The 18,700-nt window shown below is 31.6% G+C and overlaps 1 protein-coding gene across 9 annotated transcripts in view; it reads left to right on the top strand.

The window, feature by feature from the left end:
- Positions 1-18,700, top strand: part of GRIK2 (glutamate ionotropic receptor kainate type subunit 2) — a 732,075-nt gene that overhangs the window by 559,146 nt on the left and 154,229 nt on the right. For 8 of the 9 annotated variants that reach the window (XM_070450050.1, XM_070450048.1, XM_070450049.1 and 5 more), the window contains one exon: positions 9,235-9,458. In XM_070450050.1, coding sequence (XP_070306151.1) covers positions 9,235-9,458 — 224 coding nt within the window. The remainder of the gene's footprint in view (positions 1-9,234; positions 9,459-18,700) is intronic. The other variant, XM_070450056.1, reaches the window with a different exon arrangement.

The following is an 18,700-nucleotide window of genomic DNA, read 5'->3' as shown; positions in this document are numbered from 1 at the left end:
GATTTAGTCAATATCATTTGAAATTATCAGCAGGCTTACTTAAGCACTTATAAAGTGACAGCTGCTGAAGCAGCAGCTGAATCTACTACTGTTGGTGTTTGATTTTTGACTTTGCAGGGGTTTTTTTTTGGCTGCTCCATACAGCGTGAGATCCCAGTTCCCAGCCAGGGATTGAACCCATGCCCTCTGCAGTGGAGGTGCAGTGTCCTAGCCACTGCATAACCAGAATTCTCTGAATTCTCTCTCTTTTGTCCTTAGCCAGGTCTTCATGTGTGAAATCATCCTTATTTTAAAAACTCATTTGGCTACTTTACTTTCCATTGTGGACCTTGTGGTTGCTACTTGGATGAAAAGCAACTGTAAGGGATATTTTTCAAATATAACTTTTTTGAGAATCTTAAAATTGGACACTAGGTTGTATACAGTATGTTATATATACAATTGATGGAAGTCTAAACTTTGATATGAAATTTTTATAACTTATACATCTCTCTTTTCATGCTTCCAGAAATAGAGACCTAAATATATAAGGTCTGAAGGAAAAGGAAGCAGGTGTCTTCCCTAAATATTTTTATCTTTATTACTGTGTGGTCTTTATGACAACAATGATACAAAACCAATCTAGAAGAATTCTTTAGGAGGAAAATCAGTCAGAAGATGAACCTCAAGAATATTATCTACTGTAAAGAAGTCTGGGGAGTTCTGGGGCTAGAGTTAGCAGTAGTGATAGTTTTATCCATTTACTCATTCATTTTAAATGTTTACTAATTAATTTATTATTTATTATAAATAATTTGTTAATTAATGACTACTTTGTGTCAGGCACTGTACTTAGGTGCTGGAGATACAGAATTGTATGCAATAAAAGAAACTCCTTATTCTAAAGGAACGTCTATTCTATTGGAATAGGTTGACAATGAGTGACATAATTTCAGGTTATGATAAGTTTTATGAAGAAAATGAAAACATGGTTAGTACATAAATGTGATTGAATGAATGGTCAGGAAAGATCCCTTTGAGTGACTGACATCAGAACAGACACATAATGAAAGAAGAGAATAAGCTATGTGGAAGTGTGAGGGACAAGATTTCCAGGCAGAAGGAATAGCAAGTAGAAAGATCTTGAACAGAAATGTGTGCACAGGTTTGAAAATTAACATGGGGACCAACATTGTTGGAACAAGAGTAATCCAACTAAGACCAGCAGGTGATTGGAACTGATATTGATGAGGTAGCCAGTGTGATGTAGGCTGAGATTAGATCTTATTCTCTGTGTGTTGGGTGTCAGTAGAAGATTCTGAGCAAGAAATGATAATTTGGTTTGTACATTTAAAAGACCAGAAAGGTCTTTCTGGTAGCAGGAGAAGAAACGGGAGAATGAGTGAGTGTGCATGTGTCTGAAACTCACCATTTGCCCCCACATGTGTCTTGCTGAACAGGAATTTAAGTGTTTCACTCTTGACTGCAATGTGCATGTATTTTTTTCCCCTCCTCCATGTTTTCTAAACCTACACTTAAAAGGATTCATCAAATCATCTTTTTCAGATGGCTCAGGATTGCATTTCTTTTGCTTACTCTGTGCTCTTGGCTTCTATAGTATTTCTATAGTTATGTAACAATAGCATTGCACTGTAATCTATTGTATAGAGTTATATGTATGGAAAATTTTGATCAGTTTTTTTTTTTAAGAAATGTATTCTGTTTGCAAAGCCACAATAAAGTTGCATCTTATAGACTATAGGCAGTAAGACTAACAATAAACCTTATTTAACACAAACCATGTTCATATTCTCTGTTCATTTGATCTTGAGAAAAAGTTGAGCATATCCGGTAGTTTCAGGGATCTCATTTTAACTTAAAAGGTTCTGTTATATTTAATTTATAAATTTCAGACAGATATAATAGAGTTTTGGGAAAATGTAAGAAATGCTTTAATGTTTGTATTCCTATGTAAAACACATGGCTTCTCCTGTGTATATTTTTCAAAATTAAGGAAATGCACATTTGAAGAAAAAAAAAAAGCAGAAAGTTCTTTTAAATGACAGAAATTGAAGATGACATAAACAGAGGAGAGGTATTCCATGTTCTTGGGTAGGAAAAATCAATATTGTGAAAATGATTACATTACCAAATGCAGTCTACAGATTCAGTGTGATCCCTATCAAATTACCAATGGCATTTTTCACAGAACTAGAATAAAAAAATTCACAATTCATATGGAAACACAAAAGACCCCGAATAGCCAGAGCAGTCTTGAGACAGAAGAATGGGGCTGGAGGAATCAAGCTTCCTGACTTCAGATTATACTACAAAGCTACGGTCATCAAAACAGTATGGTGCTGACACAAAAACAGAAATATAGACCAACGGAACAAGACAGAAAGCTCAGAAATCAACCCACAAACCTATGGGTACCTTATTTTTGACAAAGGAGGCAAGAATATAAAATGTTGCAAAGACAGCCTCTTCAATAAGTGGTGCTTGGAAAACTGGACAGCTATGTGTCAAAGAATGAAATTAGAATACTTTCTAACACCATATACAAAGAAAAACTCAAAATGGATTAAAGACCTAAATGTAAGACCAGAAACTATAAAACTCTTAGAGGAAAACATAGGCAGAACACTCAATGACATAATTCAAAGCAAGACCTTCTGTGACCCACCTCCTAGAGTAATGGAAATAAAAACAAATGTAAAGAGGTGGGACCTAATTAAACATAAAAGTTTTTGCACAGCAAAGAGAACCATAAGCAGGTAAAAAGACAACCCTCAGAATAGGAGAAAATAATAGCAAATGAAATAACTGACAAAGGATTAATTTCCAAAATGTATAAGCAGCTCATACAACCCAATGCCAGAAAAACAAACAACCCAATCAAAAAGTGGGAAAAGACCTAAACAGACATTTCTCCAAAGAAGACATGCAGGTGGCTAACAAACACATGAAAAGATGCTCAACATCACTCATTATTAGAGAAATGCAAATCAAAACCACAATGAGATATCACCTCACACCGGTCAGAGTGGCCATCAAAAAATCTACAAACAATAAATGCTGGAGAGGGTGTGGAGGAAAGGGAAAGCTCTTGCACTGCTGGTGGAAATGTAAACTGATACAGCCACTATGGAAGATGGTATGGAGATTCCTTAAAAAACTAGGAATAAAGCCACTATATGACCCAGCAGTCCTATTCCTAGTCATATACCCTGAGGAAACCAAAACTAAAAAAGACACATGTATCCCATTGTTCATTGCAGCACTGTTTACAATAGCTAGAACATGGAAGCAACCTAGATGTCCATCAACAGATGAATGGATAAAGAAGCTATGGTACATTTACACAATGGGATATGACTCAGCCCTATAAAGGAACACATTTGAGTCAGTTTTGAAAAAGTGGATGGGCCTAGAACCTATTATACAGAGTGAAGTAAGTCAGAAAGAGAAAGATAAATATCATATTCTAACATACATATATACAGATTCTAGAAGATTGGTACTGAAGAACTTATTTACAGGACATCAGTGGAGAAACAGACATGGAGAATAGACTTATGGACATGGGGAGAGGGGAGGAGAGGGTGAGATTTGTATGGAAAGAATAACTTGGAAACTTACATTACCATGTGTAAAATAGATAGCCAACGGGAATTTGATGTGTGGCTCAGGAAACTCAAACAGGACCTCTATATAAACCTAGAGGGGTGGAATGGGGAGGGAGATGGGAGCGAGGTTCAAAAGGGAGGGGATATATGTATACCTATGGCTGATTCATGTTGATGTTTGACAGAAAACAACAAAATTCTCTAAAGCAATTATCCTTCAAAAAAAGAAAGAAAGAAACAGCTGAAAAAAAAATATATAAACCTTTCTGATTTTCAGATGAAGAACACATACTAATTGCACAAGACTGAAAGCAGGTATGCAAGATTCCGACTGGGAGGATTCTCTACCATATTTACAGAAAATGAACTGTGTTTCTCTGAAAGTACACACAGAGGCAAAGCATTTGTTCACATTTATACATTGTGAAGAATTTGGGAAAGTGTGCCACTGCTGATAAGTGACATTTAATTTAATACACATCATTTTATAACTAACTTAATGTCTTAAATGTCTTAACTAAATCAGTTAAAACTTTCCAATTCATGTGCATTTACTACTTTAGTTATTTTACCCTTTTACTAAGCATTTCATAAAACTATGGAAATAAACTGTTTAGAACTGGTTTTCCATTGTTAAATTGCAAGAACTTTCAGAAGTATGCATAAGATGTTTCACTGATCAGGTCACAAATAACATAACATTGTTATGTTCCTTGATTCTTGGACTTCATAATAAAGGTTTTCTTAACATGATCAAATTTTGGGTCATTGTGGCATTCATGAAGATATACTTTATTATCTAATTTTTGTATTATGAAATTAGGACTTACACCAATAAATTCTACCATTCTTCTTTGATCTTTAATGAGACATTAATCAAAGGACTGCTATTAGCTATATAACTCCACAAAAAGAATTAGTCTGTTCTCCCTAGATGGTTAGTTCACTAGGAATTATATTAATGTACAAATAAATCTCATTTCTAGTACGAGATCAGAAAAAAAGTTTAATTTTAAAATTCTCAGTGATTTCCTTTTAATTTTCTTTTAACATTTTAGTAACTTAAATTGAATCTGTTCAGCAAACATTTGCTAAGCTATTCCTTGGTGTCAGATTTGTCCAATACCCTAGAGATATTAGATTGATTATGATCAAGGGCTAAATAAGACAGTTTGGAAGAGTTTCACATAGAATGATGGTAAATTAATCCTTATTAAATTAATAAAATAGTGCTGCCTAGACATCTTTGTGAAATTTCCAGGGAGAGCTACTTTACCATTCTCTCAGTTCAGTGCTATGTGCTTTGATTGAAGAGAATGCCTGCAGGCTTCAAAGTGCTTACATTCTGATAATACAATTGCAACAATGTGTGCATTCAAAAGTCTCATATTAGGTGACTTACCTGTGAAAAACTCAGAAATAACACAAGGAAGTATTGTTTCATGTTAAATTGCATGGTTAAGTTTATAAGTGCTTAAACATTTGCTTAGGAGAAATTAATGTGTACAGAATGTTCAGGGATGCCTACATTGGAGGAAAGGAATCAGAGATGTGTCTTATAGAATTTGTACAGTGGAGAAGTGGGGAGATCATTTGGGGCAGGGGAATATAGGAACTGTAGCAGAAGAATTAGTCATGATGTATTTGGATGATTGTACAGAAAATGGTGGGAAATTAACATGGTTAAATCATCTTTGGGATCAAACTGTTTAAACTGTCACAGTTCTGGTTTTTTCATCCATGGAAAGGAAATCACACTACAGATTTGGTTTATCTGTTGTGAAAATTGATGCAACTATTATGGGAAAAAGAATGCAATATAGTGTTGACCCAGGATGAATCCATTTGATGCTAGTTACTGCTAACATATTCCTTTTTCCTGCTATTATCACCCTCCTAACTCAGACCTTTGTCATCTCAGGCTCTTTCTTCAAGCTGTAATGCAAGCATAATTGTTTGGAAAGGTCTTCTGTGACCCAATCTGATGGTAGACGTGAACTCTCCCTTTCATTTGTACTATTCATGTGACACATAACAGTTTACTTATTTATATTTCTTTTGATGAAATCATTTTTAAAAATCAATTTTGACTACTGGCTCTTCCTAATCCAGGAATACTTTATTCTTTAAAATAAAATCAATTACTAAATCAATTTTCATTAAATTATATTAACCTCTATCTACAGAGATTGAAAGTTCTGGGGTGATTCTATTTTACCATCAAGGTCTTTTCTCCAAATGCTCAATCTTTAATAACATGATGTTTGATGAGAAAATACCACAGCTCTCATTATAAACATCTTCAATATAATAACATCTTGATTAGATTCCAAAATTATTATGTTATTAATAGGTTTCTAATGAGGTTAGAGCTTATTAACAGAATGCTATAATGTATAAGTAAGTGGTCATCTTTACTGCTGCAAGAAAGTTCTGAGGTCTCATTTTTAAGATGGATTTTTAAAATATCTTTGGTGTGCATTAGATATGGCTTATTTTTGACAAGTGATGTTCAGTAAATTTTGTGTTTTATTTTTAATAGTTAACAACCTAGCTTTAATTAATCAACATATAATGTGAATTCTACTAACTGAGGATATGGTTTAAAAACTCTCTTATTTAAAAATAGTTAATAGGCATTTTAAGATCTGTTTTAGGTTTATTATAAAATTGTGTAGAAAGTAGAGATTCCATCTATCTTCTTCTATCTTACCCCCTTTCCCTACAATTGCTCTTATTATCAGACACCATATTATTATTAGACAGCATGAGTGTAGTACATTTGTTACAAGTGATGAACTTTTATTGATATTATTAGCTATCCATATTTTTCACTAAGGTTCATTCTTCTTTGTATCTTCCATTTGGTGGGTTTCCTTTAGTTTTATGGATTTTGATAAATGTGTAGTGTCATGCATCCATCATTTCAGTGTCATACATGATAGCATCCCTTCCCTAAAACTGTTCTGTGCTCTACCTATTCATTACTCACTCATTTCTGGATGTCTGGGTACTCACCGATCTCTTTATTGCATTTATAGTTTTGTCTCTTCCAGAATGTCATATATATGGAATTATACAGTATGTGGTCTTTTCAGACTGGCCTCTTTCAGTTAGCAAATTGTATTTAGGGTCTTCTATGTCTTTTTGTGGCTTGATAGCACATTTCTTGAGGGCTTCCCAGGTGACACAGTGGTAAAGAATCCACCTGCCCATGCAAGAGATGCAAGAGTTGCAGGTTAGATCACTGGATTGAGAAGATCCTCCGAATAGGAAATGGAAATCCACTACAATATTAATGCCTGAAAAATTGCATGGACAGAAGAATCTGGTGGGCTATAGTTCATGCATTCATGAGGTCACAGTCAACTGAATGACTAACACACAGCACATTTCTTTATGTTGCTGGATAATATTCTATTCTACACATGCACCACTCTGCTTTTTTTTTTAGTTGGTTAAAAGTATCTGTATCTTTTGTTTCAAATGATTGATTTATTTTATAATTAAAAGCATACTACATATATCTCTGGGTTTTTTTTTCCTTTAATAATTGGAATATAACTTTTTTTAGGCAATGCTGAATAAATTTGGAAATTTGATATATGCTTTGTCAATCATATTAATATAAACCCATGGAACAACATCTTTGGAATAATGTAGTAAATTTGTCTTAATATTTGTTACTTGAATTGTTTCTTAACTTTTGTTAATATTTTATGAATTAAAAAGTGTTTTATGAGTTTAAAGCATATTCACTCACACATTTTATATGTGACAAAATTTTGTTTTCTGTGTGCCTAGGTGGAGGGCAGTTTATGAAGTTAAGTGACACATCATAAAACTGTGCTGAATTCAATCACCAAATTAGGAATAAACCACCACTCTATGTTGTTCGTTTCTTAATACCATATATATATATGTATATAAATCTTGTAATTATCACTTTCCTTCCCTAACTTCTTTATTTTTTCACATGATCTTTACTTCCTTTTCTTCTGTCTTGGAGGAAGTGCTATCTCTTTTGTGGAAAACATATTTGCTTGAACTCTGCACCTGACCCTCTAAATTTTGAGACTATAATCTATCAGTCCCCACCCTTGCATCTATGCATTATTGTTCCCTTTTCAGTTCTACAAACTCTGTCATGAATGAATGAATGATGTCTCCATGGTTCCATTTCCAGTTTCTGAGATGCACATCTTGGTTGGTTCTAGTATAGATTCCAAAAGCTTAGGTTTATGCCCTTGGTTCCACTGCTAAATTCACACTGTGACAATGAGCAAGTTTTTAACATCTGTGGTTTCACTTTCCGTGTCTGAAACTGGGACTAATAGTAGGATTGTGTAATAATTAAGTGTAACAATTCAAGGAGCCTTCTTAGCACAATGCCTGTTGCATAGCAAATACTCCAGGGATATTATTAGTGTTAAGTTGATATTCCTTGACTCATGAATGTGAAATATGATTGTACTCTTCCCAAGACCCTGAAGATCTGTTTTTCCTTTCTGGTTGTTAGGAAATGTCTGTCTTTCTCCACTGCTACTATCGAAGATATTCTATCCAAGCACCTCCCATGCCACCCCGCCCCACAACACACAAATGCACACAAACGCACTCTCAGAATAATATTGTCAACAAACTTAGCCTCTTAGAGAAATTTCTTCTATAAGTCCCTCAACAATCCCTGAGAGAAGGGAACAGTAAAGGGCCAATTTCATTTTTCTGTGCACCTTTCTATAGCTTTTTCAGATGAGCACTTCTATATATTCTCTGAAAGCTCCATGTATTTATAAATGTAAAAGAAATATAGAAATATAGGTTCCCATCATAGGTTGAAATAAGTGCTTGTTATTTCAAAATATTATAATTATTTTTTGAAATACGTTAGAGCTTAAGTTCATCCCTGACAGATGGTTATAACATGGTGAGTGAAAAGCATTAGCAATTTAACATATTTAAGCTACCGTGGAAAATTAGCAACTTTGTGAAAATTGAAAAACTAATTTCCTAATGTGATTTAGGCAAGGCTGCAAGGATTTTCATTAAATAATATAAAACAAATTAGAGAGATAGAAACAAAACTCAGAGGCAGTAAACACAATCATATTAAAAGAGGCTTTTCACAATGTTAACTGTTTAAAGACTAAAACATTTTAACTGTACTCTTTAGTTTTAAAACCAGTAAAAGAAATGTTTCCTGATTATCAGTTAAATAATTTGAGGTCATTATTATTATTATGTACAATTTGACCATAGTATTTAGAAAATCACAATTGATATTGTTTATAAACTTCAAATTAAAAGTATTATGAGCTAGTTTAATAGCATAATAATTCAGGTACTAAATGTTTGATAGTTTTTCCAGTTTTTTCATCCTATACAGTTTTTTCTTTCTATATGTGCTTGCCATAATTGTGGATTTGCTAATCTAGAAAAATCACAGAAATGAGTAGCAGAGTAAATCAAATACTTCACTTCAGAGTAAAGAATGCTTTAAATGTTAACGTGACTATTTTGAGACAATTCTGAAGTATAAAGTCTTTGTTTTATTTAACATGATTGCTAGTTTCTTGTGACTTAAGAGCATTTTTTTTTTTTTCCTTTTTTATGTTTCTCTCTACAGAAAGCTGACCTTGCAGTTGCTCCACTGGCTATTACCTACGTTCGAGAGAAGGTCATCGACTTTTCCAAGCCCTTTATGACACTTGGAATAAGTATTTTGTACCGCAAGCCCAATGGTACAAACCCAGGCGTCTTCTCCTTCCTGAATCCTCTCTCCCCTGATATCTGGATGTATATTCTGCTGGCTTACTTGGGTGTCAGTTGTGTGCTCTTTGTCATAGCCAGGTAACATGCTCACTTTTGTGATTTTTTTGGCAATTGTTACCTCTTTTTTCTAACTAATAATTGTCAAAAGTCACAATCAATTTTACTTTTCTTTTTCTTTATTTCCCATGGAGTGTTGTAGAATAATGAACTTTTAAGTCATGTAGCTTATTAAAATGTACTGTGATGCCTTTTTGGGCAGAAAGCATGCTGGTTATGTCAATAAGCTATAGATGTGTTAGAGATTACTCTTTTTAATCAGAAACTAAAAGCAGTTCAGATCACTATGATACAAAAATTATTTCCTCATTTTGAAAATTTATCTTAGGCCAGACAGCAAAACAATATGTTTTACTAATTTAAATTAATGAAATACCTATAAGAAAAACCAAAGTAGTAAAATTTAAAAGGAGGTTTTTTTAAAAAAGATGCTGATTAAAAATAAGCTTTTTAAGTATAAAAACCTATCATGATTTTCTATGTAAAGTGTGTATTTTTTTTCACATAATAAACACATCACCACAAAAAATTGCATTATATTTGTTGACATGTAGGGTGTATTTCAATCACAGGATCAGGAACTCAAATGCCTAAGTGAAAAATACATATGTTTATATCTTATAATGACTTTTAAAGTCTATGATATGCCTCACTATATGTGGTTTTTGCTACTCTGTTGTCCCTCTGGAAGTGAATATTTGTGGTCATTTTTTATTTCTGTTTACCTCACTATCAAATTTTCAATAGATAGATTATTTTGATATGGTTTAGTTTTTTTTTTTTTTTGTCTTGATTAAGGAGATTAAAACTATCCCTGGATTCAGAGCTCCACTGTTACTCAAATGACTTTCAAAGTCAATGCTTGGTGTAGTCTTTGAATATTTATATTCTATCAGATATCAAAAAGAGAACTCTAAATCCAAGATGAATTATAATTTTTCACATTGATGATAACACTTAAAAAGTACAAAAATAAATATTTTTGCTTTAATCCAAATTTAAGTATTAGATATGTGGGTTATTTTTTTTTTTCAATTACATTATGTGGGAGTTTTCCAATCAGTTATCACTAAGAATATTTGTCCTTCCTTGAACATTTTTTAATGAAGTCATATATTTTTTCCTAGCAATGAAAAATGCTTAGTTTATTCAGTTAAGAAAAGAATAAAATTTTTATCATATATCATATTTTTATAATACACATTTCTGAAATGTGTGTATATATTTCTGAAATATGTGTATATATTTACACATAAATGTTATATAGACTTATAATCACCCACCTAATAGTTTCAGTATTAATACATGAGTCCTTCAGAAAATTATTAGTTGTATTTGACTGAAAATGTATTAGAATCATATATTCATACAACATATGTAGTTATATGGTAGATTGAGTTAAAATTTTTATTTAAATTTTAGAGTGTTTTGCCCCCAAAATGAGAATTTGGAGTATGAAGCTCATAAATTTTTAGCTCCAATTTTTTCCATATTTTGTGTAAATAAAACCCAACCTCATGTTTGAGATTCTTTGGACCAATTGCATCTTTTTTTTTATAGTGTCCAACACAAGCCATCCTGGTTTATATGTGTTCAGAGACTTGAGTTCATGGATTACAGATTAAATAATTCAATTTTTAAAGAACTCTGCAACCCACCCACAGAACAAAAAGAAATAAACAAAGATTCTGAAACATAGAAAAATTCTTTTCTGATGTCTGCAGGTACACCTGTTCCCTCTTAATCAAATTGACAAAATTCTCAGGAAGGATATAAACAAAGCCTAGAGGAAAATGTCCTGAGACAGTTATGAGGCAATTGTATGGGCATCAGTCAAGCTAAATTAAGTTTTCATATCGGTTTCCAGGGGATCTTAAGCAGAGACTGTTGAATTACTTTAAAATCAACTTAGAAATTTTAGATATTCCTAACACTCTGTGCCTAAATCTTCTAAAATTAGGTTCAAAAGCAAATACGGAGACATCTGAATATAATTCGTGCTTAAGAGTGTGTTAGCAAATAGAATCATGTGATATTGATTTGCGCTTAACTTCTAAAATTTTCTAGAGCTCTTACTTTGAAAAACATGAAATTATATAGTATCTGTAGAATTATGATAACCTATACAAATTTTAAACAAAAGAAATACATCCATGTCCTTCTATCTAAAAACATACCATTAACTGGTATGCCATTTTTTAGTGTCTTTGACTTTTAGAATATTACTGTTGAATTTTGTCAGTGATTAAATGAATGGATTTGAAAATGATTCTATTTCAGCACATTATTCAATAATGAGATAACAGTTTCATATAGTTTGAAAAATTGTTTAATATCTTCATTTATGGCTTAATTAACAAATATTCTATTAAAAATAGTATAGGGTATCCTCTATTAAGCAATAAATATATTTGATGTTCTTGGAAAAGTATACATAGTGAAAATCAATTCTTAACATATTATCTCAGAATATTTCCTTCAATTCTCAACATTATTATCTCATATAAATATTGTCAGTTAAAAAAAAAACTAAAACTCAAATGTAAAGAAAATTTCATGAATAGAGTAAATTTGAATTCTAAACTGAACCTCCAAAACCAAATGATTTTGGATAACTAAAATCCACTCTGACATTGTATTGAACTCCTGCTACTGTGAAAGAAGTTCATGATGTACAAATAACAGCAAAATGTCTGAATTTCAATTGCAAAGAACTTAATTACCTCTTGAACCAAAATGGCATTATAATCATTTGTTATCAATTCAAAATAAGCATAGCATTTTTATTTTATCTATGAATAAGCATTATATATTTTGCCGCATAGAGATCACTGATGAAGTTGACATCATTACTGATGTCAAAATTAAAATCAAGTTTTCTTTATGCATATTCTTTGTCCTTATCCTCAGAAGATAACAGAGAAAGACAAATTACATTCGTAAATTCTCAGATATCATTTTATTTCCACTGAAATTCACAAAAATGCAAAGTTCTAAAGTAATATCACTTCAACAGAATTCATATTTCTTAAATTATTGCATATTATGTTATATGATATTTTGAGAAACTATGTAATATCTATTTTATCTCAAAATTAAAATATAATAAATGATTGAAATATCATTACAATTTTTAATTGGCATTACTTTACTTTTCTCAGTCACCAGATAACATTGTCCCAATTATTATTGTTGCAATTAATCTTATTTATCTTGTTAGCTACCAGGCCACACCTTCAGTTTGTTTTCTGTTTCCACTTTAATTATTCTATCAATCATTCACTCGATTAGTCAAATATTTCTTCAACCTGTAGTGAACCCTGAAGAATTAGGATTCCATAAAGTATTAAACATTAATTTATAACTTTCATCTATAGATTAATGTATATTGAGTTTGAATGAAAGTGATGCAAATATTTTATAGTTATCCAACATTTTTAATGATTATATATATTTTATATATATTTATCTAAAGATGACTTGTTAATGTATGTTTCACTAAAAATATACAACTATAAAGGAAATAAGGCATTAAGCAGATTGTTATTTATCATTAGAATACTATATTTGAGTCATTGAGTATCTGTTGCATCACAGTATTAACATTAAATTTGTGATAAACTGATAAATGATAATAATTCCTAGATTTTTATATTTTTAAAATTAAATTTAAAGGTAAATTATGATACCATTTTAGTATTTCCCTTCACTTTTATATGAGAAAAATTCTAAGAAATACTTGAAAATTCTCTAAATTTATTTTAGTGAGTATTAAGAACAAGATGTATGATCTTATTTGTTTGGCCTGGAATGGCTTTATAGTCCATGATCTCTCGCAAACAGTTGCATTGTTGTTTATAGCATAATGATATAATCAGCATGCTTATCTTAATTAACTGAGAACTCTTATTTAAGAGTAAAAATGAACCTGAGCTACTGCATTCTAGGCATACAATGGCCTTACCCTAGGTATTCTAACAATAGCTCTTGGCTGACAGAGGATTAGGAAGAAATCTTGTCCATGATGGGCTTGTACTTAATCATATGTGCCCCTAAATCTTTTTCTCTTTCTTTCCATTCTTTTGTTTCCTTTAATCTAGGTATATTAGCATAGGGATGGCAATTAGTCATATAATAAGCCTATTTAGGGAACCCACCCTTTGCACTGATGAGAGATTATTTTTCACCTTGCTTCAAATATTTCCTTTTTTAAAAATATAGATAACATTAATATGATAGCTCCTATTCATAAAATGAGTCAATTTAAATCCCTATAATATTAGAGAGTTTGAAATTTTCTTTTAGATATAGTTGTTTCCAAGAAAACTAGAGCTGTTTGGAAATTTAGCATGTAAATCTTGGTCTGAGGTCCAAGGTAGTTTGGTATATAGAAATTAAGAACTAAAAGTTGAATGTAAAAGATGAACGTAAAAGAAAGTAATAATTTCCCTCCAACAGGATTGATGTAAATTTAATAATATTCACTAAGCATATAAGAACATTGCATATTTTACTCTGAAATTGGCATTTTAAAATTAGATACAAATAAACTCTGAAGAAGAAAAATAATACTATACCAATTTTGGTAGTAAGTATATTGTTACACAGAAAAATTTCTTAGGTTACTTAAATGGGCAAATGAATAGGACAAATATAGGCGAAAGAGTAAAAGAAACCAAGTAATATTGACTAATCTGGCCTTCTTATCAAGAATAGCAAATCAGGAATACTCAAACTGTTAAATAAGTAAGATTAGATTTTCTTAGTTAAAAAGAATATAGAAATTTCTTATATAATTTTGTGTTGAATTATTTTGCGTGGTTTTTATGATATTAGAGTATTAACTATTGTGTTATTGGGTTAGGTTGCAGGGGAGCAAGGGTTAGTCTGCTTAGGACCTGCTCAAGGGTTTGCTGTTATTATTACTGTGACTGCCAGGACCGTCTTGATACATGTGTTGGCTCTAACATGGTCTGCAGTCACAAGATGACAAGGCTAAGCCTTACTGAGAGTCCTCATACTTGCACAAATATTCTGTATTTCTCTTGGAGCTCAGCGGTAAAGATGTTGTAATCATAGTGGTTTTCTTTTGGTGGTTTAACTGGGTTTGGAAAACCCTGTCCAAAGTGCTTGCATTAGCAGCTTTGATTTTGGCTCCTGACTAGTGTGCAGTAGCTTTTATATTCCTGTCACAGTGATGGGTGACATTTAATATACAGTGAAGGGCAACAATGAATTAGTATGCACTTGGAAATGGATTACTGTTTTGGTGGGATGTTCAGTGTTAAACTAACCTGCTGTCAAAAAGACTGTTGTCACACTGAAATGAAATGCCAATTTTGTTGTGTGCCTTTGCCACCAACTTTCCCACCTCTTACTAGAATATCATTTCAGGTTTACCTCTCCATAATTTTAGATATATTTTACTTTTATTTTTCAGTATTTTTTAACTGAAGTAAATTGCAGGGAAGCCTATCTGTTATTCTTCTTCCTACTTAGATTTTTTCCTAGAATTTAATGAAAATTTGGCTTGAAGTTGTCCCCTTCTGCTAGTATGCCTTTCAAAACTAAGAATTGATTATTATAATTGATTATACTAATAAATATCTCAATTATGAACTAAAAGTCACATTGATTAAAACTAAATGCACATTCAAATTACATTTCCATACAAGTTAGGGCTACTTCTGTGTTAACAGGCATTTTTTTTTTTTACAATTATTATTAGGTAAACTAATTATAAAATAATTTACCTCTTTATTTTTAATGGTTCCAATAATATTCATGGTTTTAAAGTATAAATGAAGTCACTAATGCAGAAAAAAGTTAGTTTTTGAAACTGATAGAACAAAATCAATTGAAATTAAGTTGAATCAGTGACTTTTTTTATCTATGGTGAATATTGTATCTTGACAATTGACACAGTGGAGCTTTTGACTGAAATTATCTGTATTGGATAAAGAAGAGACTCTCAATCATCATAAAAGAAGATAAACATTTTCTACTTCTCAATTTCATAATTATGCTAGACATTTACAAAGATAAAAGATACAATAAAAAGTTGAGTAAGACAAAAACAGTTTAAAATTAAAGTGATTTTTTGGTAATCTTCTGTAATCAAATGCTTGTTGGCATTTTCTTTTAAAGATAATTATGCTTGACTATCTTTTATAATTTCCATGTCTCTTTCCAAAGTATTTTTTCACATTTTTTTGATTGTTAGGACTAAATTAAATATAGATGCAAGACAAGTTTGGTAGTCTATTTTCACTCTTTGTATCCTATGGATAAATTATTTGCCTCTGTGTCTTTACTTGCCTCCATCACTGAATTGAATTCAAATACCCCTAGAAGCAAAAAAGTTCCCTCTGTCTAGTCCCTTAAATATGTCTATTCAATACCTATCTTAGACAATGAGCTTCTGAGAACTCTGGTCACCCTATGGTGATTTATTTCAATTTAGCAGTTGAAACAATGCCTATCTCAGTAAATCACAGAAACTGATTTCAATAAGTTACAATGTATGGACTCACATTAAGAAACTTGAGAATGCTAAAAGAAAAGCTTGGAGTTGGATGTTTATTAAATTATTTTATTTGCTGCCAAAAATAGCACATCTCTGTTCTTAATGAATCCTTTATGGAACATGTAATCATATTTTGTATACTCATGCACACACAGATACTTTATCATATATGCACACATCCTGATGAGAAGCAATACTTTGTAAGAAATTATGTTTTTCTTTGAAATATTTGGAAAAGGAATGTGGTAGCTTTTTGGCAGTTGCTACCATGTCTCTTGTACATTTCTCATTAGCTAATTCAGATTAAAAAAAAAAACTCATAGGAGAAGAACAATATTCTGTTGGCTTGTTTCTCTTTCTCTTTATTTTTTCTTTGCTCTCTTTTCTTTTTTGACCATTAGAAAGAAATTCTTTGAGATGACTCTTGAGAAAGAGCCTACAAGATAAAAAGAACCCAGAATTTCACCAAGCAATGTCCATTTTCTTCTATATTTTGCGATTTCTCAGTAGCTCCTTCTCCCACAGCTGCAGAGTACTGTAATTGTTTGTGAGAAGCTGTATCACAGGCATGTTTTGTCTGTGTTAATTCTCCAAACAAAATTGCACTTCTCTCTTTCCAGTGGTCCCCTTGGACTTTGGGCGGGGGTGGGGGGGGGAGTGTTTCTCAGCCACTTAAGACAGGTCTTCACGATCTGAAACTATCCCAGGAAATTCAGTATCTTTTTAAAAATAATTGAATAATAGTCATTATAAAATATTTTAATCTACAATGTCTTGTCAAGAGAGATCAAAGCTCTTACACACACTTTGAACTGTAGAGTCTGTGCAAGACACCAGTGAAACAAGGATAGTGAGTAAGGAAATATTCTCTAGGAGCTGGTTTCTTTCTATGTATGTTTGTTACAATGACTGAGACCACTAGCTCAAAAAGGTAGTTGTCTTAGGAAGTGCAGAGAGATAGATATTTTTAAAATTTAATCATAAGCATGGCACCTGAATTAGTCACATTTTTTACTTGGATGAAGCTGTCCTGTTGCTGTCAATTCCTTGGAGTAACAGTTCTTTTACATGGATGTCTCTTTTGTAGTGTTGTACTGGGCTGGTGCATGATGTGAAGGAAGTAATGAAGAGAAAAAAGGAGGAAAACTAATAAATACTACATGTAAACAATAGTCAAATTTGAGAACTATAAAGAGATTAATTTATTAGCTTTTTTCAGTAACTATTTTTATGGCTTAAGAAATAAATAGATATACATCATTCCTGCTCCCATGCCTCTCAAAAATGAGATTAGAGATGTTTTCTGGTTTTTGTTTAATACTATTACTGTTGCACTTTTAAAATTCTAATTTGTTATACAGAGGAAGTGCTAGAGAAAAGAAAACAGATTTAGAAGAAATGAGAAAACAAAATTTAAAAAGGTACTTCTATCACTTGGGTCTGACCATCACATTAAAGTCATCTTCTACATTTTCCTTTAAAAATTTCAGAGAAAAAAACAAAACCATGGCTACTTTTAAAAATATTTAAAAGAATGCTATCATTAATATTTGTACTATGTGTTAGTGGTATATTGCTTTATAATAACAGGTGATTGCTTAAATACGTCACCCTAATTAGCTACACTTAAGAAGTGTGTTTTCTCTTTAGGTCTGAAAATAAGAAAGCTTTAAAAATATTTCCAGTCACTTGGGAATCTAAGCAGGAGACACAGACCATACATGCGTAAATTTGCTTTATAAACTTACTCTCTAGAAATGCTAACTTTTCTTCCCCTGAAAATCACTAGCTGCATATAGTGAAGAACTGAACCATGTTGTGAGCTTTCCTGGAGAATACAAAGTGCTGCTGATATTGTTTTGATTTTTAAAAATAATTTATGGGTGTTTGAGAAATATCATCAATATTAAATGAAAATGTATGGATGCAATTTTTAGTGGTAATTTATGACTTTATTTCTTCATGCTATGTAACCTAATGCACTCTATCCAAATAATTAATGAGTAGGAGATATAGTGTCATCAACCAATGTAACTTCATTCATTAGAGCATGTCACAACACTTTAATTGCTATAATTTTTTACATTCCATTGCATAATTACATCATTCAACTTAAATTGTTTTCATATCAATCCTGTTGGGTATATATATGTATATTTTTAAGAAAAATATAGCTCTTTCAAATAGCAATAGGAATTTCAATATGATATTTGAATAGAATGAGCTTGAAATCATTTATTTTATATATAAATAAGATTTGTAAAACAAATGACAACACAAACTATTCTGTTAGTTTTCAACACCTATAGTTTTAAATATTTTTACTTAACTATTGCATACATAGGTACACTGTAAAAATGTGATGTTATTTCTGTTAGAAACATGTGGGTTTTGTATCTATTTTTAAAATTTTGTTTGGAAGCCCCAGAAACTAAATTGATGACTTTATGACCCCCTCAAAAAAAACCTAATTAGTGAAGTAATTATACAAATTATACACATTTGCATTTTAAAACTGTGGTAATTCTATTTATCTAATGTACATTGAATTGAAGCAGAATTTCAGCTTCAATACTTTATAACAAATATAAAAAGTCATTCCCACTTCCTTTCCACCCCCAAATCTGGATATAACTTAATTTCCTGCTATTCTTTATGAGAGATGCTTAACACAAAGTTATTTTAGAACATTACCCATTGTCATGTGACCTAACTACTCTTGAGATGATAAAATGAG

This window comes from Odocoileus virginianus, chromosome 19, assembly GCF_023699985.2.
Source record: "Odocoileus virginianus isolate 20LAN1187 ecotype Illinois chromosome 19, Ovbor_1.2, whole genome shotgun sequence".
NCBI classification, from domain to species: Eukaryota; Metazoa; Chordata; class Mammalia; order Artiodactyla; family Cervidae; genus Odocoileus; species Odocoileus virginianus.
This window is presented reverse-complemented; position numbering and strand designations above follow the sequence as displayed.